The sequence below is a fragment of the Talpa europaea genome, assembly GCF_964194135.1.
Source record: "Talpa europaea genome assembly, chromosome: 16".
In the NCBI taxonomy this organism is placed as follows: Eukaryota; Metazoa; Chordata; class Mammalia; order Eulipotyphla; family Talpidae; genus Talpa; species Talpa europaea.
The window spans coordinates 7,620,696-7,645,538 of NC_140084.1; the positions used below are offsets into that span (position 1 = coordinate 7,620,696).

The 24,843-nt window shown below is 41.6% G+C and overlaps 1 protein-coding gene across 1 annotated transcript in view; it reads left to right on the top strand.

Annotated features, from left to right (window-relative positions):
• TANGO6 (transport and golgi organization 6 homolog) overlaps positions 1 to 24,843 on the top strand; it is a gene marked incomplete at its 3' end in the record, with an annotated part of 156,747 nt that overhangs the window by 17,927 nt on the left and 113,977 nt on the right. The window contains exons 8-12 of the mRNA XM_084257623.1: positions 6,375 to 6,487; positions 8,224 to 8,400; positions 12,091 to 12,223; positions 14,461 to 14,652; positions 22,165 to 22,299. Coding sequence (XP_084113749.1) covers positions 6,375 to 6,487; positions 8,224 to 8,400; positions 12,091 to 12,223; positions 14,461 to 14,652; positions 22,165 to 22,299 — 750 coding nt within the window. The remainder of the gene's footprint in view (positions 1 to 6,374; positions 6,488 to 8,223; positions 8,401 to 12,090; positions 12,224 to 14,460; positions 14,653 to 22,164; positions 22,300 to 24,843) is intronic.

Consider the following 24,843-nt stretch of genomic DNA (forward strand, 5'->3'; position numbering starts at 1 on the left):
AGAAGTTAGTTATACTAAGACACACTGACAAGTGAATGACAGCAGAGAAAAGCAAGAAAGGAGACAGAAAAAATACCTAAAAAGAGCATAGTTTGAAAAGCAAAGCATGTTGAGGCTGTTATGTTCAGTATACTTTATTTAGGAAGGCATAGAATCCATTTTGGAATGATATAAAAGACTTAAAATAAAAAAGCATTTTGGCAGTTAAAGGCATAAACCCTCCATCCTCTGAATGAAAACTTTGTGGCTGGAACAGTTGCTGGGAAAGGCCTTTCTGCCCTTCCCTCTGTCACAGCCAGCAGCCAGCAGAGTGGTGTGCCCAGCTGGGCCAAGTGGGGTGTTCGCCACACTGTGGGTTCGATAGAGAGGCTAATCCTGTGAAACTGAAAACTTGGTGTCGCCACTTGTACTTCATCTGCATAAATAATGCTTGCCATTTCTCTGTGTGTGCCTTACACCTGGCATTCATCTCAGCCATTTTCAGTCCAGTGACTTCCCACACTGTCTCCATGAGGAGGCCCTTAGAGGCCTGACCCTTAGAGTGCTTCAGTTCTTTTGTCTTCCCAGGTATGAAAGGGAGACATAGTTTTTCTTTGTCCAGAGCAGGAAAGAGAGACCTAGAGGGCATGGACATTGGTTCTGGGGAGGATAGGGTAAGAGAATTTCGGTTCTTTCTAATTTGGACATTTTCTTGCTTTTAAGAGAACTGGCCACAATCTGACACTGGACAGGGGTATGTTTCCATTTAGTATTCCTCACAATACTTGCCAGAGACTCCCTAAAGGCAGGAGAAATTTTCAGGTAGGAGAGGCTAGAAGGTACCTAATTAGTTTATTTTCTCCATTCTCATTTCTGTCTTATCTCTGTTTCCAGATTCAGGGAATCTTGACTTTAATTATCCAAGTCTTTTTTCCCCCACTTAATCTAAATGAATTTCTAATTAAATTTTCTTTGTGAGATCAGCCAGTTGACTCCTCTTTCTGAATTTTTAATTATTTCTGGAGAGTAAGTTAGAATAATGGAATCTTAGAATTGGAAGGAACTTTAGAAATAGTATAACTCCACTTTTTTGGAAATAAACTTTACTTTTTAGAACAATTTTAAATTCACAGAAAAATTGAGTAGAAAGAACAGAAAGTTCCCTTAAACCCTCTGTCTCTGCACATGCACAGCCTCTTCCACTGTCAACGTCCCACGCAGAGTATACATCTGTGATCATCCTTTTTCCTATGTTGACACGTCACTGTCACCAATAGTTTATATTGGGGTACTCTCGTTGTGGTATAGTCTTTGAGTTTGGACAGATATCCTTTACAGTAGAGGAAACAAAAGTAAAAAATTATGAAGTGACTTGTCCCGAATTACATTAGTGAGTGGAGTGGGTAGCAGAGCTGATCCAGGGACTGTTCTTTCCTTCTGTCTTTTTCTTTCTGTGTCTCAGAAAAAATGCTGTTTGCACATTGTATAAATTTAATAAGTCAAAAGGATTTTTTTTTCATTTATTTATTTACGCATACAAGAGCTGGGGTACCGGCCAGAGGTGTGGGGGGAGAGAGGATTCACCAGAGACAGAGTGGGGAACAGAACAGGTAGACTGACTGAAATACACTGCTGAGGGGAGCAGCAAGCAAGTCAGGAGAGGTTTGCTGTGCCATGTGGTTAAGCTCCCTGGCCAGGGGTTCGAACTTGTGCTGCAATGGCTGCGTCTTAACCCCTTGTGCCACCAGGGAGGCCAAATTTTGACCATTTTGATAGTTTTTCTTTGCTTTTTAATTTAAATTTCTGTTCATTCCTTGCAGAAAAATTCATTCCTCCAGACATTACTGGTAGATGGTGAACAAGTCGGTACAGTCAAATCAAACCTTCTTTTGTTCACTTGCTCTTCCTTCCATCATTGAGGTTCTTTGATTTTGTTCATTTAAATATCACTGATTGAATAGCTTCTAGCTACAGCTTAAAAAATTATTTTTTAACATAGAGGTCAGTGTAACACTCCCACAAGAAAATAGGCTTTTGAGGAAATAAACAGCTGTCAACCTACTTTATTCATTCATTATTTGATTCTGTCACAAAAAATAGCCAGCTCCCTGCTGGATGCTAGATACTCTGCTAGCTTTACAAATAGAGAAATAATTAAGAGCTGGTCGCTGGCCTCAAGGAGCAACCAGTCAAGCAAACAAAGAGTTACAGCAGTGTGTGACCCAGGTTAGAGTACCAGAACTCTGCTCTTTTACTTGTTAGGGCTCGAAGCTTAGATGAAGGGCTGTAGGGTTTAACCACAGATGCCTCTTCTCACGGCTGGATCTGTGATAGAAAGCCAAGATACATTCAAAAAGGAATGTGGAAATCCCCAGAAAGGAACGAGGAAATCCCCAGACTGCCGTTGGGGTCATGGGTACCCATCTGTTTTCTTTGTCTAATCTATTCTGACCTGTTATGGTTTTTATAGATCCATATTGGCCTTTTATTAGGCTCCTCAGCCCTGTCCTACATATTTATAATGGAAAACCACACATCACTATGGATCTTTAACTTTTCTTCAAAACACCAATTTTTGTTACTTTCAGAGAAACTTTTTCACACCAAAGAATTGAGAGGTATCAACTTCAGAACTGATAGCAGAATGGAAAGCATCTGAGGAATGGTTATAAATTTATTATACTTTGGTCAAGTTAAAAGTTCAGTGTTTCAAAAATTTTGGGGTGGAAAGGAGTGGTTCATTTTTTTCAACTAATCTTACCTCTTAATGACTGAGGTACCAGGAAGGTATAGAAGCAAATGAGTAAACTTGCAGTCAAATCAGAGAATGATATAAGAGAGACTTTCAAGCTTGATTAATCTAACAATGGAAGTAAGATTCAGAGAAGCCAGTTGACTTGTCAACTGGTCAGTGGAAATATTTACAAACAACCTCATGTGAAACATCCCCATTAGTTATATTGTTGAAACAAAAAACGTTCCAAATGGTATGGAACATTTTTACTGCAGGAAGAAATGATTTATGAAATATTGGATTGTGTTTCAGAACTTGAAGTCCCACCACACTTTGCCTCCAGGCAAAAGAAGACCCTCAACTAGAAAGAGATGACACATAAGCACAGGCCATATGTTAGGGCCCTTCCCTCGGTGGAGGGCACGGCTTCCTATTGTGTTCACTGCTTATTAGACCAGTGCTGTCACCAGCCCAGTGTGAAGGAGGCTGGAAGGAGCTGGCCCCAACGGTTTCCTCTCTATATAGTTTCCTCTGCATATAGTATGACACCAATGGAAGAACTGTTTGTTCTAGGGCACTAGTCATTGTTGGGGTCAGCATCAGAAGATCAAAGTCCAGCATTGATCAGTCCAGCCTCCTTTGTTTGTTTGTTTCTTTTTTTTTTTTTTAAAGATTTATTTATTTATTTATACAAGCACTGGGTACAGTCAGAGGCGCAGGAGGGTGAGAGAATTCATCAGAGCCAGAGCAGAGAGTAGAACAGGCAGAGTGACGAAGTACACCGCTGAGGGGAGCAGTGGGCAGCAGGAGAGGTCTGCACGCCACGTGGGACCCTCGTCTGGCGGCCAGGGATCGAACTGGCGCTGCAGAGGATGCGGGCAGCTTCGCAACCCAGCGCTCAACCGCTGATCCACCGGGGAGGCCTAACCTTTGTTTCTTATGGGTTACTAAACTCTAGATACAAGTCAGTGACCTGGAGAGCCTGCATTAAGGGGGAGGTGACCAGATTGTATTCTGGGAGAGTGCAAGTAGAAGGTGATGTCAATGTCAGGGGAGGACCAAACTATTAACTTGCATGTGAGTTCAGTGGCAGGCAAGAAATTGGAAGAAGGGAGCGATGCTTCAAAAGGGGTGGGAATGGCATGGCCTGGAAGATTGTGTAGAAGGGACTATATGAGAAGCTAGGTAGGAGGATGAAGTGGTATAAAAGTTGCTGTCCATGGTGCCACCCAGGAACTTCCATTCTGCATTGCAGAGATTGCAGGACTAGGGTTATTAACAGCCTAACAAACTGGGAGATACTGAATCTGATGGGGGTGTAGGTTAGGGATTGAAGCAATGCAAATAACATTATGCACAAGGGATAGTGAGTATTGGGAACCATGGGGTACATGCTTTATTCTTTTAAAAATTGTGGTGAAATACACAGAATATAAAATTTGCCATTTTAACTGTATTAAAGTGCACAGTTCAGTGGCAGCAAGTTCATTCACAATGTCACATGACCATCACAACTGTGTTGTTTCAGAACTTTTTCATTACCCTTTCTGTGATCAGTCCACAACTCCCCCTCCCCTCAGCCTCTGGCAACCATTTGTCTACTTTCTGTCTCTCCGGATTGTATTTTATGTCAGACAGATCTGGCCTTGCCAATTACATAGTATACTTTTACTCAACGAATTTGCTTCTCTGAACCTCCATTCTCTGTAGTTTTAGCTTGGGGAAAAATGCTTAACCTGCAGGATTCTTATGAGAATTGATGATATATTAAATGTTTAGCTGACTTTCCAGTTTATTCTTGAGTAGACATGCAGTGAATGGTAGTCATTGTTTGCTTTGTAACAATCAGAACAGTGGGGTTCCTTTAAATTGTTTATGAACAGGCAGACTGACTGAAATACACTGCTGAAGGGAGCAGCGGGAGAGTCAGGAGAGGTCTGCTGTGCCATGTGGGTTTCTCCCTGGCTGGCTGGGGATCAAACTCGTGCTGCAGAGGCTGCGGTTGCTTCATAGAGCAGTGCTTTAACTCCTTGCACCACCAGGAAGGCCCCTGAATGTTTTTTTTTTTTTTTTAAGATTTATTCATTTATGCATACAAGAGCTGGGATACAGGCCAGAGGTGTGGGGGGTGAGAGGGTTCACCAGAGACAGAGTGGGGAACAGATCAGGTGGGTTGACCAAAGTACACTGCTGAGGGGAGCAGCTGGTGAGTCAGGAGAGGTCAGCTGTGCCATGTGGGTTGCTCTCTGGCCAACCGGGGGATCAAACTCATGCTGCAGAGGCTGTGGACAGCTTCATAGGTTGTGTCTTAACCCCTTGCGCCACTAGGGAGACCCCTGAATGATTTTTTTCTAAATATAAGATTAGTATCTGTTCCCTCTAAGAAAATAAAGAAAAATGTAAGTAGAGGTTTTGGAAATTGGAGGATTTTTGTCAACAACAACAAACCGCTGAGAAATGTGCTTGATGGAGTTCATGTTAGTTGAGGTGCTTGATCCAATCAAGTTGGTAAAGAATGGAGAGTTAACTCTGTGGTTTTATTTTGTCTGTTTAGTTTGGTCAGGTATGGTACAAAACGATGCTGGTGAGGAAGAATGGCTCCACAGGGATTACCTTCTGGAACACAGGATCTTGAGCCAAACAATAGGCCCTTACAATATCTGGGGAATCTCTGTTTTTAACCTCCTGTAATTGGTGATATCATAATTAGACCTGTATATGACTTCTGAACACTGCCATACAATGCATTTCATTTAGCTGGGTTTATAGAGATTAGATCATGTACAGGAAGCTGGCTTCTTGGTTATCTGGCTCCACAGAAGAGTCAAGAGGCTTAGGGAGTGTGAAAAACCAGGACTGATTTAAAGGTACAGGGTTCTCTAGAAAAGCACAGAGATTTTCCCAGCCTGTGTCTCCATGACCTTTAGTTTCCCCATAAACAGCAGATTCCTACCTCCCTACTCCGTGTACATGAGGGTCTCTTCAAGCTTCCCTTTCCTTGCCCTTTAAAATAGGGCTGCTGGGCCTCCCCAGTGGCGCAGTGTGTTGAGTCCAGCGCTGTGAAGCTGTCTGCAGACTCCGTGGCGCCGGTTCGATTACCGGCTGGCCAGGGAGATTCCCAAATGGCAAGACAGACCTCTCCTGTCTTGCCCGCTGCTCCCTTCAGCAGTGTACTTCAGTCCTTCTGCCCGTTCTGCTCCCTGCTCTTTCTCTGGTGAATTCTCTCACCCTCCCGCGCCTCTGGCCTGTATCCCAGTGCTTGTATAAATAAATAAATCTTTAAAAGGTAAAATAGGGCTGCTAATACCAAATTTTTGAGATTGTGTAATTTTTAATATTGTTTTATTTATGCATACAAGAACTGGGGTACAGGCCAGAGGTGGGGGGGCTGAGAGGATTCACCAGAGACAGAGCGGGGAGCAGAACAGATGGATCCACTGAAATACACTGCTGAGCGAAGCAGGCAAGACAGGAGAGGTCTGCTGCGCCATGTGGGTCACCTCCCTTACTGGGGATTGAACTCATGCTGCAGTAGTTGCGGATAGCTTCATAGTGCTGACGCTTAATCCCTTGCACCACCAGGGAGGCCCCAGTTGTATGGTGTTTGATTCCCACTGTCTGGCCTTGCAGTCAGGTACCTCTCACCATTCCTCTTCCCTAGGTGTACGTGGTCGGGAATGAACCTTTAACAGTGCTGGTGGATTCCCTGCTTCCAGTGCTGGGCGTGCTCTTCTCTCTCTACTGTTATACCCAGCAGAGTGTGTCTCACATAAGGTAAACAATCTAGAGCACCCTATTTCCTTATAAATATGGTGTTCTTGTTCTTGTTTTGAATAAACTTGCACACTTTGTAATGGTTTTCTTCTTTCAAAGTCAGGTATACATTTGAGGATCCTCTTATTCTGCTCATCTGGAAAAGAAAGAGTTTTGCATGTGGCATGGGACTGGATATAGTTTCTAGAATGACTTCCTTCTTCTCTGTTCTAGACACCAGAGATAAAATCTCTATTTATATATATAAACATGCCACTGTTTGATCGGTGAGAAATACTGGAATTACATGTCTAAGAAAGGAGGAAATAGGGGCTGGATCATAACTGCCTTGTGGGGAGTCAGGTGGAGCTGGGGAAATCTGGATCTGAATGTGGCACTCTGTAATGTGGGCTCAGATTTGTGTTAGTGCTGCTCAGTATTGTTTCAAATGGTGGAATTTCTTCGTCATCCAGAAAATAATCTTTTGTTAAATAGGACTCATTTTCTCTCAGCTCTATTTTCACAGCTGTTTGTGTTGTTCCTTTTTCTTTTTAAGAGCTTATGTTCTCTTTTTTTTTTTTTTAAAAAACAGTTATTTATTTATTTATACAAGCACTGGGTACAGTCAGAAGTGCGGGAGGATGAGAGAATTCACCAGAGCCAGAGCGGGGAGCAGAGCAGGCAGAAGGACCGAAGTACACTGCTGAGGGGAGCAGCGGGCGGCAGGAGAGGTCTGCACGCCATGTGGGACCCTCCTCCGGTGGCCGGGGAGCAGCCGGGGATGGAACCGGCGCTGCAGAGGCCGCGGGCAGCTTCGCAACCCAGCGCTCAACCGCTGCACCACCGGGGAGGCCCAAGAGCTTATGTTCTCTTATAAAATCCAACAGAATTCTGATTTCTGGTATTTGTAAATCCTTCTCTCTCTCTCTCCATGGACATAATCTGATATACAATAAAGTGCCTTCATAGGGTTACCATGAAGACCAACCGTGCATTAAAGTTGTTAGCTCTGCCCCTGGCAAGGAGTAAACTTAGTAAGTGGTAGCTTAGTGGTTGGTGATTATCATCCTTGCTAAGTGAAGGGAAGGACTCACTTTTGCACATCATTCAAAGTTTACACTTTACTCTTAACTTTTGGTCAATGAATCCTTCTACCTGCAGCCCCAAGGACAGTGGCCAAGAGAGAAAGCAGTGGAAGATGGTGGTTATAAGTGTGTGAATTTGGCTTCAAAGGACAAAATGTACTAAGTTGAGTTTTGAAACCCGAGCCCTCTCAGCAATATCATATCCTCATCAGAGACTTAGAAGGAAGAAGCCGACAGTTACTTGGTGGGCACAGATGATGGGGATGAGGAATCAGCATTAAGTTGTTGGTAGATTGTTTCTTGGTCACCAGCTCTTGGTCCCATTGATGCTTGATGGTATTGTCAGTGTGGGCTTTTTGTCATAGTGCCTAATTCTAAGGCAGTGGGTACACTTGGAATTACAAAAAAAAAAAAAAAATTACTTGGAGCGTATGTGTCATATAAGGGTTGCTACTAAAGCCAAGGATTAGTCAGTCACTCATCGAATTTCAGGATATTTGCATTCTGAAATTCACAAGAAGTCTACTTTCCATTCCTGCCCTTCAGTGGTACTAGGTGATTATGCCAGCATTTAGAATGCAGGGAACCTGACAGTCTTTCTTTTTTTAATGTTAGTTTGTTAGCTATGTAAAGTAAGATGACAAGCTCATTTATAACTGTTTTTTCTGCCAGGTCACTTTGCCAAGAGATCTTATTATGGATTCTGGGGAAGCTGGAGAGGAAGAAGGCAATTGCTAGCCTGAAAGGATTTGTAGGGTTGGACAAATCTGTGCCCTCTCTCCATTCTCTGTGTCAGTTGAGAGCTGCCGCCCAAGGTGGCATTGTGGTTATCGTCAAAGAGGCCATTTGGTAAGTCCATCCGTGCTTTACCATCTTTTAGATTTCATTGTACCCAAAAGGCCATTTTGTGACTCGTCCACTAAGAGGCGCTGATAGAAAGGCAACCAGAAACTCAGGCAGCTCAGGTGCTGCTATTTATACTCTCTAAATGAAAGAGGAGCCTTAAATAATCCTCCAGGCTTTTCCCCAGATCTTAGCGAATAGTAGGTGCAATTTACTGCAGCCTCACAACAAGCCCTCTTACTTTGAAGTCTTTGCAGTGATTCCGAGTAGAGGGCAGCCACATGTTCACCCTCAACACCTCACAATCCAGTTCTCTTTCTGACTCAAGATAGTATGTGTGTGTTCAGAGTTATGCTTATTTGTAAGGGAAATTGTCTGAAAGCGATTGATCTTCTATGGTAATTTTGTAATGGGGGTTTGTTTGTTTCTCAATAGGTATTGATTTAGTAAATGTTAGTGGAATGCATAATTTATTTCTCCTGTATCTCATGAATGTATTTTAAATTATTCCTGCTTTCTGAGTAATATATGTAGGATGCTATTGCCTCAGAACCTAAGTTCCTATTGATCAGATCTATATAGTATTTAACTGGTGAAGCTAATCGATTTAAATGTCACTTCTCGGGGCCTCCCCGGTGGCGCAGCGGTTGAGCGCTGGGTTGCGAAACTGCGCGCGGCCTCTGCGGTGCCGGTTCGATCCCCGGCTGCTCCCCGGCCACCAGAGGAGGGTCCCACATGGCGTGCAGACCTCTCCTGCCGCCCGCTGCTCCCCTCAGCAGTGTACTTCGGTCCTTCTGCCTGCTCTGCTCCCCGCTCTGGCTCTGGTGAATTCTCTCACCCTCCCGGGCTTCTGACTGTACCCAGTGCATGTATAAACAAAACAAACAAACAAACCAGCAAACAAATAAATAAAGCATGCCTCTATTAAAAATAAATAAATAAATAAATAAATAAATAAATGTCACTTCTCATTCTAAACACTGCTGTCTGATGAAGTGTTTAATTTTATTATTTGTGGTTAACTTGATAAAATTTTAAAATAACCCTTTTTAAAATGATGGTCTTGGTAAAATGGGGGAAAATTTTTTGATTGCAAACAGAATTATCACTACAAACTCATGCTATTAATTTAGTAAAAGTTGTTGAGCATTGGGTGGTTTTGTGGTTATAACCATGCCCTTGAATTAAAAGAGTTTAAAATCCTTTGGCCTGTTTATTTAAAACACACACCCACACCCACACACACATGCATACAAACACACACTCTTTTTTGGAAAAGTTTACTGTGGGACCGATTTAGTGATTGCAGAGAGAATTTTTTAATATTTAACTTATCAGTAATTAAAACGTATTGCTATCTTAACAATAGTATACTACAGTTTTTTTATATATCTATAAAATCTACAGTTTTTTTTTAAGTTTTTTTTTTAATTTATTCATGCATACAAGAACTGGGGTATTAGACCAGAGATGTTGGGGGTGAGAGGATTCAACAGAGACAGAGTGGGGAACAGAACAGGCAGATCCATTGAAATACACTGCTGACAGGAGCAGCGGGCAAGACAGGAGAGGTCTGCTGCGCCATGTGGTTTAGCTCCCTGGCCAGTGATTGGGATCGAATCATGCTGCAGTGGTTGGCTATAGCTTGATAGTGCTGAGACTTTAACCCCTACACCACCAGGGAGTTCTTTTTGAAAATATAGTCTCTAAAGAATAGGCAGTGATTTAAGTGATTCTCCATCCACTGCCAGAAGACCAATGGATCCTTGGCCTGGGGTCTCTACATGAACTTCTAAGGGTCTATGATTCCTTTCAAATTATATAGAGGAATTCTTTCTATATGAGAACATGGAGTTTTTTCTTTCCTAAACATATTGTTTGTAGCTTTCATTAGATACTAAAAGAGTCCATGTCTCCAAAAGTTGACACCCCACTCTAGTCGAAGAAGTGTGTGTGTGTGATTTTATCATTCTTTCTAATGATCCTGCTCATGGTGCTCGTCCCCCAAGTATACAGTCACACACCTTTGTTGGTCTCACCATATCCCATGCCATTATGTCCAGCACCAGATAGCAATAAGAAGTTTGATTAAAGATACTCTTAAAGGGCCTCCCCTGGTGGCACAGTGGTTGAGCGCTGGGTTGTGAAGCTGTTCGCAGCCTCTGCAGCACTGGTCCGATCCCCTCCCCGGCCACAGGGCAATGGTCCCACATGGCACGCAGACTTCTCCTCCCGCGCCCGCTGTTCCCCTCAGCAGTGTATTTCGTTGGTCTGTCTGTTCTGTTCCCTGCTCTAGCTCTGGTGAATTCTCTCACCCTCCCGCACTTCTGACTGTACCCAGTGCTTGTATAATTAAATAAATAAATGAAACTTAAAAAAAAAAAGAGTAATTTAAAAAAAATTAAAAAAATAAAGATACTCTTAAAAAGTAGCTTAAATCTCATGCTCTTTGGATCTGGAAGTTTTCATTCTCTAGAACTAAATATAACCAATTGATGCTTTATCATTAAAATTTTAAGAATGAATAAAATAATGCTTCTTAAAGTCATTTTTTTAAAAGTATTTGAGTACAGTACTTCATTCTCACAGTCAGGATGAGTCACAGAAGCTTAGAATAAATGTTTATTCATTTGAGCTATTTTTCTAAATGAAATGTGGTGGAGATAATATGACTGAAGGATTCTGAGATAATACACAAGTAGTCCTAAACTGAGTTCATAGGCTCTTCATTCTACTAAATGACAATAAAGGCCATGTCATGCAACTTGGGACATACTAACAAGTATTGATTTACTTCAGTAATAATTAACTTCAATAATTGTTATAAACATAACTTTGAAAACAAAAAGCAACCACTGCTTATAATATAAGCACTCACTCTTTATATTATTTTAGTGTTTTTTTTTTCCTAGCACATCTTCTGTGCCTTTGTATTTGTTTCTATGACACAGCATAATAATCCTATATCTTGGCTTTTATATGATATAGTGTAATAACATGGTATCTTTCACTTGTCAGATGAATTAAAGCAAAAAGCCTTAGTACCCCATGTGAAGTTTCTTGAAACTGCAGAAATCATAGCATAGTTTTCCTAACTTAAGTCACATATTACTTGGAAATCACATTTGGCCTACTCAGTTCTCTGAACCTTTGTATATTTTTTTGTCTCGGCTAATTGGCTCTTATGAGTTGAGATTGGCTGTGCCTTTTTCTATGATAGTTGGGTCTTCTTCCATTGCCCAGTCCCCTTCACTGGTATCAGAAAAAAGTTCAAGTCCTTTGAATGGCATCCAAGGTCCTCTAAGATCTGACCTTGCTTTGCATCTTCTCATCCTCTGTTCCTCCTCAGGAATCAGAAGATCCTCATACAAACCTATGTTTTATTTCCTCCTTGGGTTTGCAACTTATTGAAATAATAGTAATTCCTCAAAATCCATCTTAAAAGCTACTTCCTTCATGAATCTTGTCCCCATCTTAACATATGATCCTGCAAGTTATGATAATCTAGCCTCTGAGAATAAATACTCTTTTTTAGCTTGAAGAGATAGGAAAATAATTTAAACATTTAAAAAATTCTTTGTAATGATTTAATTCAGAAATAACATGTTACTTTAGAATAAAGATTATTATGGTGTTTGAAAAAAAAAATTACTCTCTCTGGTGACATTGCCAAGATAATTTTACCCTGCATTGCAGTGATGAAGATGAAGATGAAGCCCTGTACCAAAAGGTATCCTCAGAGCAGTGCCACATGGAACATCTTGGGGACTTGCTGTCCCACTGCCAGGAATGTGGTTTGGCAGGTGACTTCTTCATCTTCTGCTTGAAGGTAAGGATTGTAGACAGTTCGTGGTCAGCTTTGTTCCAGAACAGTACCAGGGCCCCTTTGAATTTTCAAGGCAGTCATTATTTTATGTCCTAAAGTTTAGCTTCTAATTTAGGAGAAATGATCAGAAGACAGAAGGATAATTATTTGTTTTAGTAGCCCTTGGCTACTAATTATTTATTTTAGTAGCCCTTGGCTTAGTGTACTTGCCTTCAACAGTACACGTGATCAGACCACTTTCCTCAATAAACTGCCCTGAAATTTTAGAGAAGACCAAAGTCGAACTCTGATCTATGAAAGAGTTAATCTTTGCTCTGTGTTGACAGTAAGAACTCTTTTGAAGTTAATAGCAGGTTTTACAGCTATATAGTAATCCCTTATCCTTTCTGACTGTTGTTTTGTCAGGCATTTGGAAAGGAGATTTAGCAGTTCAGCCTTTCACATTTCATTTTGTAACCACTTGAAACCTTTTCCCGGTTGGTTTCTTAGTGCTGTTGATTGTGCTTCCTTTCGCCCTAATTGCCCCACAGTAACTTGGACCTCATACTATTCCTCTTTGTTTGCACTCTTTAAGACCAGAAGCCAAGTCACCTCTGATTCTCTGCCCTCCAGCTGTCTCTTCTCCACTATTTCCCCCTGAATAAAGTGTCTAAGAGAATGTCTGTGGAGTTTAAGGTTGGCATGGGTGTGAGAGTGCAGGGAGGGAATCAAGGGCAGTGCATCAGAACGTGAAGACAGACACTTTTTAAAATTCTCAGTTATTTTTATTGATGTAACATTGATTTTTGACACTGGATGTGGTGTGAAGGGTATAGGTTCACACCTCTTCAAATGTCTGTTACCATACCACATCCACCCCCAAAGCCCATAGTCTGTAGTCTTCCTCAATAGTTCATTGGGCCTCCAGGGGACACTTTTTTTTGATGCTTTCTCACTTTCCATCCCTGTGGAGATATGCTCTTAATTGGATAACTTTTTAAATGATTGAAAAACAAAAAAATGTAAGGGCTTTGGCTAAACCAAGATTTCCCCACTTTGGTACTGTTGACATTAGGGCTAAGTAATTTTTTGATGAGCAGGAGAGGAGAAGGTTTTCCTGTGCATTGTGGGATGTTTAGCAGCATCCCTGACACCTCCCCCCACCCAATTATGATAATCCAAAATGTCCCTAGGCATTGCCAAATGCCACCCCCTCCTCCGCTGGGGGAGAAAAATCACCCAGGCACAGTTAGGAACCACTGATCCAAACTGTCAGTTACTTTGGTAAAGTATTAATTGTTTAGGAACTTAAATTTTTCCCCTTCAGGAAATTCACAGTGTGAAGAGTGGGAGACCATCCTATAGAATCCATAGTGATGAACTATTAGTAGAAACATCTAATAATTTCTACAAAAGGGTTTGGAAATGTTACATGGTATGGGGTGTAGTTTAAGGAAGGCTAGTGATAAAGTCAGTGTTGTAGTCTGTCAAATGAGTTCTTTGTGTGTATGTGTGTCCATTATTAAGTTTTAAATTCTCATATATGTGGGATCTCAGCATACATATTATTTTGCAACTAGCATTTTTTACTCACTAGTGGTTTTGAGATCCCTCTAGATTGAGACCCATATAGAATTAATTCATTTATCTCAACTGAAGCATGGTTACCTGAGATAAGCAGCCTGGGGATCTTAGTAACAACCTTTTGCTCAGTTCCTGGTATGCAACTTAGTCCCTGATATGAATCTTGCTTCATGTTAGACCATGTACTACCATGAGGCGGAATGGACTCAAAGGATCCCCTGACTACTGACCCTTTACTCACTTCTTGGTATGCAAATATTCAATTCACCTCTTGGTCTGTAGCCACGTCCTATCTGACCATGTACAGCTGCCAGTGCAAACCCACCCGGAACCTTGTAGAAACTGAAAGTGTATATAAGCCCCTGACTTCCTACAAACAGGGCTCAGCCTTGGGATGCGAATCTGCTGAGTCCGCACCGGTACATTAAACCTGCTTCTTGTTAGCCCTGGTGTCCAAGTTTCCTTTGTGCTATGTAACACAAATGCTACATTATAATAAATACACCACAGTTTATTCATTCTCTTATTGCTGGGTGGTTGTTTCTAGGTTTTGACTATTATAAATAATGTTGCAATGAACACAGACTAGTTCTTTAAATGTATATTTCAAACCCCTTTCCAGCTGTATTTTTGCAGCCCATAGTTCTACAGATTTTTCTTTTCTTCCATGCTGGTAGGAATTGACTTGTGTGGCCATGGAAAATGAAGCAGAGTTAAGAACTCAGCCTTTCTCCAGCCAAAGCCTCTTGGAGTTAGAGCAGCACCAGACTATCCTTGTGGAAGGCCAGAAGCAGAGGCTGCTAGTGCTGCAGCTGGTGGCTGTCCTGTGTGAGAGAATGTCTGAGCAGATATTCACAAACATCACTCAGGTTAGTGGCTGCTCCATTCCAGATCCTAGCCTGCTGGCATTTGTCTGTTTTGGTTTCTTTACATCCTTTCCCCTCCCTCTTTCCCTCTCCCCACAATGCCCAAGAAATGGTACTCAAGATGTGGTTCGTTGGCCCTATAACAGCATCAGTGTACCTGGAATTCTGATCAAGCATGTCAATGACTGAGCCACCCCAGGCCAAGAGAATCAGCACTTTCATAGGTCCTGGGAATCAGCATGTTTAACAAGCTCTTGAGTGATTTTCGTGCACATGAAACTTTGAGTACTGTTTTAACTGCTTGTATGTTAGAGCACAGTGATTTTCAATTCTTGGGGCAAATAAAATCATCTGGAATATTTTTCAAAATATCAATATCTGGCCCATTTTTAGAGCTGTTGATTCAGCACATCTGGATTAGAGCCTGGGCATCTCTATTTTTTAAAACTCCATGGATGGTTCTAATGTTTATTAAAGGTTGAGAATGTAGAAACTCAAATTTGAAAAAACAATCACTAACAATAATCCTGGCTTTGAATGTTTTAGGTCCTGTAACTCACAGCTTATCGCCACAACAGCCTGTGAAATTTTAAGATGTTTTTTAAAAAAGCTTTTAGGGTAGTGTATAATTGGATAAACCATTGCCACATTTTATTCACTTAGATGTTATTTTTATAAGCTTTTTAAAAATAGGAAATAAAAGTAATAAGGAACCAGCAGGGCAGTCTCCATATTTTACCACTTTAGCAGAATTAGCTGTTGCTTGGTTGGTGAATAGCTGGTTGTAAGATGGTCTGATTGTCATGCTTAAATCGGATTCTCCAGCTCTTTGTATTGCCCTCATTGCCGGCTGCCTTCGGGTGTTGCTAAGCAGCATTTCACTATAGCTCCTGCTGAGAAAATTTGCAGCTGCCTGTCAGCTCTGACTTATCACGCCTGTTTAATGAGAATTATGTTCATGATTTCTTTCCTGGCCTGTTTCTCCCTCAGTTCACTGACCCTTTGTTACTTAGTAGGGTGATTTGTTTTTCCCGTGTTTATATCAGTTCCCTATAAAGACTTTTTCACCCAGACCTTATGTTTTTGTCTCAGGATGCTAGTTGGAAGGGGAAATGGTCTGAAGACTGATATGACTTGGGTTTTGCCACTTATCTCCTAATTGAGGAACAATGGTGGTAGACTGATATAGAAGTGATTTGTCCCATGAAATTATCCTTCAGCTGAGGTTAATTGTATCAGGACATTAAAGGCAGAAACATTGAATTTCTGTATGAGAAACATTAAATTGTGTTAGCAGTCTTTTGCTAATGATGACTTTGATACGTTATTTGAAACACACACACACGGATGTTATAAGTTGTAGTTAATTTTGTTGATATAGGAACCAAGATTTTCAGCATAAAAATTATGAATGTAAAATCTAAACATATAAAAGACCTTGAGTAAAAATAATGTAATAGCGATTTTCAGTTGGTGTATCAATATGACCTGGTTATTTTTATCTTTTTAAAAAATAGTTTGTTCCACTGTCAATGCCAAGAAGCAGTGACAACCCGGTAGCAATAAGCATTCCGAATGCCAAATTATAGTTTCTACATACCATTTCCTACTAAAAGAACAAATTGCTCATTGGAGTAGAGATTCGTTTGAGGTCTACGGCTGAATTGTGCGCTGTGAGCCTCAGGGCATCTTGTGTCTGAATACCAGCAAGCTGTCTGAGGTTAGAGGCATCAGGAGCCACCCTGAAGGGACTTCCCTTGGCCATGTTAGAACAATTTTACCATGAAAAAGAATAATGCCTGCAATGGACTGAAACACATCAAAGTTATTAACAAATCCAAAACCCCTCCCCTCCAAAAATCTCTTTTAGGACATCTTTGAAGGTTGCCAGGATATCAACTCATTACTTTGTGGATTAATAATAGAGGGAAAGAGTATTTAACTTGCCTTTTGGGGGGGTAGAAATTGTATTTAATGTAACGAAATAGTCAAAGGGAACATTTTTCTTTATACAAGAATTATAGCAAAATATTCAAAAAGAGTACTAGAGGGGGCCTCCCTGGTGGCACAAGGGGATAACAATGAAGCTATGGGCAGCCACTGATCAGTGGCAGCATGAGTTTGATCCCCGGCCAGGGAGGTAACCCACATGGCGCAGCAGACCTCTCCTGTCTCGCCTGCTGCTCCCCTCAGCAGTGTGTTTCAGTAGATCTGCCTGTTCTGTTCCCCACTGTGTCTCTGGTGAATACTCTCACCCCCTGCACCTCTGACCTGTACCCCAGTTCTTGTATGCATAAAGAAATAAATCTTTTTAAAAAAATGAGAGAGAACTAGAGGATGACATTTTGTAGTCCCCTGATGAAAGAATGGATCTAGGCAATAATCATCAGTCTCTGCTACAACCATTAGGCGTACTTTCTAGTGAAGATATTAGGTCAAATACACCCAAACCAACTAGATCTTTTTACATAGCATTTTATTTAGAAAACTCTCAAATTTGGGGCCTCCCCGGTGGCGCAGCGGTTGAGCGCTGGGTTGCGAAGCTGCCCACGGCCTCTGCGGCGCCGGTTCGTTCCCCGGCTGCTCCTCGGCCACCGGAGGAGGGTCCCACATGGCGCACAGCCCTCTCCTGCCGCCCGCTGCTCCCCTCAGCAATGTACTTCGGTCCTTCTGCCTGCTCTGCTCCCTGCTCTGGCTCTGGTGAATTCTCTCACCCTCCCGCGCTTCTGACTGTACCCAGTGCATGTATAAACAAAAACAAATGAACAAACAAACAAATAAATAAATAAAACATGCCTCTATTTAAAAAAAAAAAAAGAAACCTCTCAAATTTGAAAGCATTTTATAGTGAAAACCTGAATTTTTACCACCTAGATTCTACCACTACCATTAATGTTTTATTAGACTTCCTTTATCATTTATTTATCCATGTTTCCATCTATCTGCCTCATTTTTTGGGGAGATTTCAGGTTTAATGTCAATTTAGTGCATGTCCCCCTAAATATTCAGCTTGGACTCATGAATCACAAACAGACGTCATGTGTCTGCTGCTGGAATGCAGTAAGGAGCACACACTACCACCTGGGGAGGGGTCTCAGCAAAAACAAAATAAAAAAAAAATAAAACTAAAAACTGGAACCTAAATCTAATCAAGGAAACTCAAGGTAGAAGACCACATTAAATAATGCCAGGAGGAAGCAATCAGCCAAATCCAGAATGTGGGAAATTCTATAATACAAACAGCCCAGTGTTCTCATCAAATAAATGGCATTAAAAAGGTGGCAGGGCCACTAGAGCTTAAAACAGACTGATGAAACCTGTCAGCCAGAAGCATTGTGTGGATCCTGATTCAACCTTACCAATTGTATGAAGATATTTTGCAAGTCATGGACCAAATATTAGAAGATATAAGAAAATTTTTACGGGGTATTATAGTCATGTTATGGTAGTTTTGTGGGGGGACAAAGCAAAGTAAAAAACAATTCTTATTTATTAGAAATGCATAGTGAAGTATTTATGGATAAGAGATTAAAAATTCAGTCAAGTGTGCTGGCAGATGGCATATCAGTATGTGAGATACTGTAGAGAGAAAGGAGGCTTGTGATGGTATATGCATTGATACAGAGCCCTGCACCAAATCCCAAGTTCTTTAATTTCTCAAACGTGTTCCAAGGGCCTACTATGCCACATACTCTACGTACAGGGACAGAGCAGTGAATAAAAATGATGTGTATGTATGCTCTGATGGGGCTTACATTTACACAGGGAGAGAAGGGTCACAACAAGTCAGTAAAGCACATACTGTGTTAGATGGTAGTCAGTGCTGAGAAAACTCGAAGATGGAAAGGGGATGATAAGGGAATCTGATAACAAAGGGTGGTAATGGAGAACCTCATTGAAAAAATGCCTTTTGAGCAAAAATCTGGAGACAGGGAAGGAGGGAGCCATAGAGATCCTAGGGGAAGAGTGTTCCAGATGTGAGAGCATACCTGGGGTGTGGATGGATCCCCCAAGGAGGTTGGTGGAATTGGAGTGGAGTGAGCAAGATTGCCTTTTTGCTGCCCTTGCAGATCACTGTCACCTTCTGTACACTTCTGTATTAGTTCACTTTATTTTTTTTAAACTTTTTTTTTTAATTTTTTTTTTTATAGAGGCATGTTTTTATTTATTTATTTATTTGTTTTGTTTATACATGCACTGGGTACAGTCAGAAGCGCGGGAGGGTGAGAGAATTCACCAGAGCCAGAGTGGGAAGCAGAGCAGGCAGAAGGACCAAGGTACACTGCTGAGGGGAGCAGCGGGCGGCAGGAGAGGTCTGCGTGCCATGTGGGACCCTCCTCTGGTGGCAGGGGAGCAGCCGGGGATCGAACTTGTGCCGCCGAGGCCGCAGGCAGCTTCGCAACCCAGCGCTCAACCGCTGCGCCACCGGGGAGGCCCCTGTATTAGTTCACTTTAGTTGGCAGAGTAGATGGCGGGATTTTTCCCCCATACAGTAAAAATGGTTTAAACATAAGTAACACATGCTCATTGTAAAAAACATTTAAACAATATAGAAGATAACATTTAATGATGATATACTGAATACACGTGTTTATCAGCTTCTGGAAATGATAGGAAGCAATAGAGCGGGAGAGGAGAGACAATAGATTAGAGAGGATAATAGAGAGGATTTGGAAACTGGAAAATAGTAGCTGATTTAGCAAGCTTCAGAAAGTGGAAAGCAAACTGCTTGCACAGGGGAAGACAAGAAGTAAAGTACGTTACCTCTATAAAGCTGTTGACATATTTTTTTCCAAGCAAAAAAAGAAACCAAAAGAAGCAAGCTATTTCTTACGGCAGAGGCCTGGACACACTGGAGCCACTAGGTCAACTCTAAAGGTGGAGCTGGGGTCCTCCCCGGTGGCACAGCGGTTGAGCACTTCGATCCCTGGCCGCTGGGCGAGGGTCCCACATGGTGCGCAGACCTCTCTTGCCGCCCGCTGCTCTCTTCAGCAGTGTGTTTCATTGGTCTGCCTGTTCTGCTCTCTGCTCTGGCTCTGGTGGCTTCTCTCACCCTCCCGTGCTTCGGACTGTACCCAGTGCATGTATAAATAAATAAATAAATCTTAAAAAAATATATTAAAGATGGAGCGGAAGTTGAGCTTAAAACAGGTGGAAAGGGGGCCTCCCTGGTGGCGCAAGGGGCTAAGACTCAGCACTATGAAGCTATCTGCAGCCACTGCAGCACGAGTTCAATCGCCGGCCAGGGAGGTGATCCACATGGTGCAGCAGACCTCTCCTGTCTTGCCTGCTGCTCCCTCAGCAGTGTATTTCTGTCAGTCTGCCTGTTCTGCTCCCCACTCTGTCTCTGGTGAATCCTCTCACTCCCCGCACCTCTGGCCTGTACTCAAGTTCGTGTTCATAAATAAATCTTAAAAAAAAAAGACACATATATCTATATCTATATATCATGGGGAGGAACTTAGAGTCAGATGGCTAGATCATTCCAGTTATTTAACAATACTTGTGCTGAAATAGAAGCTTCTTATTAACAAGGAGTGCTTTAGAAACCTCTTAAAAGGTAAAAAAAAAAAATAGGTGGTGCAAGGTGTCAAATTCAGTATTTTTTCTAAGAAAGGCCAGTGTCCTTAACTTATAGTATCAATACAAGTTTGTTTGTTTTTTTTTTTAGTCAGGCATTTATCTTGCTTTGAATGTAGGTGTTACAATATTCTTTTTTTATTTTATATATTTTTTACATAATTTTTTATTTTTGCACAATGTATGTATCAATACAAGTCTTAGAACTGGAGAGGGGACTGAAAATTGCCATTACCAGCATTGTTATTTCAGTAAGTGGAACTTTTAATAACCTTTCCAGTTTCCGGCCTTGCTTTATAAGACAAGTGTTAACAAGCCATTTTCCTGACTTTAAGCTTTTAATAAAGATTCTAGCAGAGTATGTTATTTGCCCAGGGAGTAAAACATGCAAGTTTGCATGGTGCTGAGAGGCTTGCTATGACCTATCTCAGCCGTCCCATTTTCAAAATGATTTTTCCCTTTTGAGTCATTAATCCTAAATGTGTGTGTTTGTGTGTGTGCATGCATGTGTGTTTGCACGTATGGGTATGAGTATGCTGGTCTTTATCCTAAGGTGTTTCTATTTAAGGTGATTAATCCAAGTGCAGTTAAAATGATGCTGACCAAATTAATTCCTCTTAATGCATATTTGTTAGGCAAATGCTAAGTAAAATCTTATATATGAATAATCCTTTAAAATATTTGATACTTTAAAAAATAACTTTGGGGCCTTTCCGGTGGCGCAGTGGTTGAGCACTGGGTTGCGAAGCTGCCCACAGCCTCTGCAGCGCCAGTTTGATCCCCGGCTGCCGGGCCCCACATGGCACTCAGAACTCTCCTGCCGCCCGCTGCTCCCCTCAGCAGTGTACTTCGTCAGTCTGCCTGTTCTGCTTCCTGCTCTGGCTCTGGTGAATTCTCTCACCCTCCCGCACTTCTGACTGTACCCAGTGCTTGTATAAGTAAATAAATAAATCTTTAAAAAAAAAAACAAAAAACTTTGGATCATTTGTACAAATTGTTGGAGGACACAGACTTCTACATAAATCAAATGCTTCTTCCCCCTTTCTTTGCTTACTAGAATTAAACTCTAGAGGGGGGGTTTCTTAAGAAGGAAGCATCATTAGAAGGAACAGATCTAGAACCCTCTAAGATTATCAGAGTGGGGCCCCTTCCTGGTGATGCGAGGGGTTAAGACGCAACCTGTGAGGCTATCAGCAGCTGCTGCAGCACGAGTTCGATCCCCGGCCAGGGAGCTATCTACATGGCACAGCAGACCTCTCCTGACTCGCCTGCTGCTCCCCTCAGCAGTGTATTTCAGTCAATCTGCCTGTTCTGTTCCCCACTCTGTCTCTGGTGGGTTCTCTCACCCCCCACACCTCTGGCCTATATCCCAGCTCTTGTATGCATAAATAAATAAATCTTTTAAAAAAAAAGATTATCAAAGAGTAACATTATTTTTCATTTAATTTTCTAGTAAAGTTCTTGCAAAGTAAAGGAAGTTTTATTAGCAAAGTAAAGCATTTGGGAGAGTAAAAACAGGCTTTTTCACTTGACTGTTTGACCTTGAGCAGATAACTCTTTAAGTCTCAGATTCTTTTTTTTTTTTGTGTGTGTGTGGGACCCTCACCGGCAGCCGGGAAACAAACCGGCGTTGCAGAGGCTGCGGGCAGCCTTGCAGCCCAGTGGTCAACCGCTGTGCCACCAGGGGAGGCCCTAAGTCTCAGATTCTTCATCTGAAAATAAGGATTAGAACACTGACCTCCGAGAGCTGGTAGGAGACCTCAGTGAGGTTGTGCAGGTAAAATCACCATCCTGCTCCACAGTAGCATTTATTCTTGAAAGTTCTTGGTATCACAATGTTGATGAGGAAGTAGATGTAGACGTAAGATGTAAGGAGAAATTTGAGGGTTTTTTCCCCTCACTTCTCATTGATTCTAAATTCTGTTTCTGTGGTAGGTTGTGGACTTCGTAGCTGTCACACTGCAGCGAGCTTGTGCGAGCTTGGCCCAACAGGCAGAAAGCACGGTGGACTCGCAGACCCTGAGCATGTCCATGGGGCTGGTGGCTGTCATGCTGGGAGGAGCTGTCCAGGTAAGTGGCAGACCTCAGGCAAACTTGAATGTAGGGAAAAGAGAAGAGCAAGAGCTGTTGCTTCCCTCCCATGGCTTGTGAGAAATAAGAACAAGAAATAAGAATTGATATGCACACAGGAAGACTGTGAGGCACTTGGCTAATGAGAATTCCCTCTAAACTAGAGGGCAAGAAAATTGTACCAATTCTACTTTGTCACTCTTGTAGACTTGACCATCAGCAGGGCAGTGCCCTTCCCCTCCTAGGAAAGCTTGATTTAGAAAAGCCTGACAGTGCTTTGATCTGTGGGGAACACTGTATCCTCTAACCAGCACTGAAATGGCTCGCAAGAGCTCAGCTGTCGTCCCTACAACTGAAGTCAGAGGAAGGTCTGGTTGCTTAGGATTTCTCTATTTTGAACAGCTCATTTAGCACAGGATAGCACATGTGTTGTTCAACCCATATCATCCAGCATGTTAAAGCTTTCCAAAGTGTGTCATGTATCTTCTAGATACTTCATTTATAATTTTTTAGTTTATGTACTCAAAAAATATTTAATACAAAAAAATATTTAATACACCCTTGCTGGGTGCCAGATATTGAGCTAAGGTGCTGGCAATGCCGTGTGGACAAAGCAGACATGGTTCCTACCCTCATGAAAATGGACTGAGTAAGGGACTCACATAGTAAATAACCATTAAAAATATATCCTTTAAGGGTCAGGAAAAAAGAGAAAATTTGCAAGCTGATCATGGTTCCTTGGCTTACAGCAGGGGAGGAGCAGGGAGAAAGGTAAGAACAGGGGAGGGAAGAGCAAAGGGACTGTGGTGATGGGGGAGAAATCAAATACTGTACAAAAGTGAACAACGATGTAAAAAAAAATAAATAAATTTTTGGGCCTCCCCTGGTGGCGCAGCTGATTGAGTGCCGCACTGTGAAGCTGTCCGCAGCCTCTGCAGCGCTGGTTTGATCCTGGCCGGCCGGTGAGGGTCCCACATGGCGCTGCAGACCTCTCCTGTCTCGCCTGCTGCTCCCCTCAGTAGTGTATTTCATCAGTCTGCCTGTTGTGTTCCCCGCTCTGTCTCTGATGAATCCTCTCACCCTCCCGTGCATCCGGTTCTTGTATAAAATAAATAAATCTTAAAAAAAAAAATTTAATAATAAAAAAAAACAGTAAATAAACAAGTGAAGGGAAAGTGTTCATTAGAAATGATAATACTATGTATTGCTCTAAAACTAAATATAACCATACAATATTTTTATGCTAGTTGAAAATATTATTTCTAAGCTTATTTGAATGGCCAAAATGCTTTTAGAGGATCAATTGGAATAATGATTCCAACTTGGAATTATTATTCAAATTCTAACAGAATTTAAGAATATTTGAATGTTTATGTTCATGTATAAATAAACATAAAAGCTTGAGTTTACAATGCTAAATATATCTTTTGAACTGAATGAAGTACTGCAAAAGAGAAGTAGAAGGTACCAAGAGAACATGAGATCCAACCTAGTCTGGGAAAGTTTCCAGGGAGGAAGTGTAAGTTGAAGCTAAGACTTGAAGGATGAATTGGAGGAGACTCTTCCAGTTAAAGAAAATGTCATGTACAAAGCCTGGGAAGCAGAAAGGAGCTTGATATAGAAAGTCAGTGTGGCTGAACTGGAGAGCCTAAGGGTCAGAATAGTGCCAGGCAAGATGGACCATCAGGCAGGGATATGTTTATGTATGCCAGCCCAGTTAATTACACTCAATTAGAAGACTACAAGAAAGCAGAAGAGGCCTCACGTGAGTGTTATGAAATCTGACCTGAAATCAAAATGGTCGTAACAGCCTTCTGGGAGTAGGATTTTGAGTTTGAGGATTCGAATCTGATACTGATTCTTGGTATTTTATTGATAAAATTTTCCTTTCTCTAGCCTGTCCTTAAGGGGAAAAGGAATTTTGTCTGGGACCTAACTTTGTATTTTTCCTGTATTTTGGGGGAAAAAAGTTTTTGTCTCATTTCTAGAGTCGTATTATATTTGGCTGTTAGAACTGTCAAGAAGTGATTCACCGATGGCATCATTTTTCTCAAGTTGTGTTTTACTGGATTTAGTTGGCCTGCTTGGTTTTTATTTTTCAGGTTGAGTATTAATTTGAATAGCCTTTGCTGTTGTAAGTGGAGAACAAGTATGTGTGTTTTTTGCTTTTCTTTTTTCTTAATACTTATAATTTCCAACCTCATCCTAAGCGCAAAATAGAGCACAGTATCTTAGTTTCCCTTTCTAGAAGCCCATTATGTATGAATTAATCATCCTCTAAGAGAAACTCAATTACCTGATGTAAATGAGCAGCCTGCTCCTGTCCCTGCCCTTATGTGAGCCATCCTGACTCACCCTTACATCCTGGATTCCTCTGACTTTGCAAGTTAGTTAAGTGGGCATAAGCACGTCACACTTATACTTTTGCCCTAGATCTATTAAATTTTTTTCCTGTTTGATTCATGCATTGATTAGTGACTTCTATAATAGTATTGGTTTTTCTGTCTTTCTATTAAGGGGACAAAGTCCTGATTCTGAGTGATG